Here is a 1,534-nt window from a genome sequence, read left to right as displayed (position 1 = left end):
TTTAAATTTATTAATTTACATTTAAGCAAAAAATAACACCAACATCCTATCAATTTTTGATATACTCTTTACATGCACATTAAAATTAGAATAACATTTTTGGTATACTTTTTACATACACATTAAAATTAGAGCAGCAGCAAATGGACACGTGTGAGACACCATTTGGCATAAATGTCTAGAAGAAATAAACTCTTCCAACTAGAAATAGGTACTTGTTATATGTATAACTTCAAAGTGTGGGATATTTCCACCCTACCATTGGACTGTTTTGTAGGAAGTATCTGGCACCTTAGAGGAATGTTCACCTGCCATTATTAACATATGGCTAAGATATGTGTGTGTGTTCATGTGTGTGTGTGTGTGTGTGTGTGTGTGTGCGTATTTTATGACAAATAACGCCATTTCCCTATGCTCCTTCAAATCTTGAGTAATGTGGCATTTAAGCACTCAGAATCACAACCACAGCTACTGATGAATTAAACTAGAGAGAGCTTTGCTGGCTTACCACTGAAAAACTGAACTTAACCACTCTTTGAACTTCAGTCTGGAAAAGGCACATTTTGCCTGCTATTGTAAGAATTCTCTCCTTACTGAATAGGAAAACATGGAAACTTAAGAATAATTTTTCAAATATCCATACTTTTTTCATGATCTTTCTAGTTAAGGCTTTGGCTTTATAGAACTGCTATAAATGTGATAACTTCTTGGTGACAGGAAACAATTTAGAGGGGAAAAAAAAAAAGAGACTGCTAAAAAAAGTCAGTATTACTAATGTTAATGAATACAAAAAATATTCTCCTGAAATAGATAATGAACATGAAGGTTTCATTAGAAAACATGTCCTTCTTTCATTCTCATCCAGGAACATCTGCTATTCCAACAAGGAAAATACATTCTTACATGTTTTAATACAACCTGCTATCCTTAAAAGAGGAGTGGCTTGATTATTATAAAAACGCCAGTAATGAACATGTTAAGCAGTAATATCTCAGAAAACTGTTTAAAAAGCAGGAAAAGGAAATGTCAACTTCTTTTCTTGTGCAAAATCTGTAAAAGTTTAAGATGCCACTTTATGAAGGTCAATCTGATGATTCATTAAATAGGTTGCAACTGCATTATTTTAAACACATACATCATTTTAAGACACCCCTTCACATGTCTGCACGAACGAAAGAGGCGAATACTCCATCTTCCCGAGCCAAGAGGCTTTCTGGAGTGTCATATTCTAAAATATTTCCTCGCTTCATCACAATAACCAGGTCTGCCGTCAGAATAGTGTGAACCCGATGCTGTGAGTAAAAAGAACACATGTCTTTGTTACAAATTTCAAGGCACAAGCCAAAACAATGGAATATGTATATTTCACAAATTATTCAGGGACATTCATTTATCTTGGGGTGCCAGGAGATGCAGGAAGCACAGCCCTTCTCTTTCTTCTTATTGAAACTATTGTTTATTTACCTACTTTTAAATCCCGGCCAGTATGGCTGGGTTTTATATGGGCTGTATCAGCTTGAGTGTAGCTAGTATA

The 1,534-nt window shown here is 34.7% G+C and overlaps 1 protein-coding gene across 1 annotated transcript in view; it reads right to left on the bottom strand.

Moving 5' to 3' along the window:
- Positions 1-870: 870 nt before the first annotated feature.
- Positions 871-1,534, bottom strand: part of ABCC9 (ATP-binding cassette, sub-family C (CFTR/MRP), member 9) — a 167,663-nt gene continuing 166,999 nt past the window's right edge. The window contains exon 26 of the mRNA XM_012640978.1: positions 871-1,292. Coding sequence (XP_012496432.1) covers positions 1,155-1,292 — 138 coding nt within the window. The 3' untranslated portion in view covers positions 871-1,154. The remainder of the gene's footprint in view (positions 1,293-1,534) is intronic.

Source organism: Propithecus coquereli, unplaced genomic scaffold (assembly GCF_000956105.1).
Source record: "Propithecus coquereli isolate 6110/MARCELLA unplaced genomic scaffold, Pcoq_1.0 Scaffold16, whole genome shotgun sequence".
Lineage (NCBI taxonomy): Eukaryota > Metazoa > Chordata > Mammalia > Primates > Indriidae > Propithecus > Propithecus coquereli.
The sequence above is the reverse complement of the archived record's forward strand: the minus strand, read 5'-3'. Positions and strand labels throughout refer to the sequence as shown.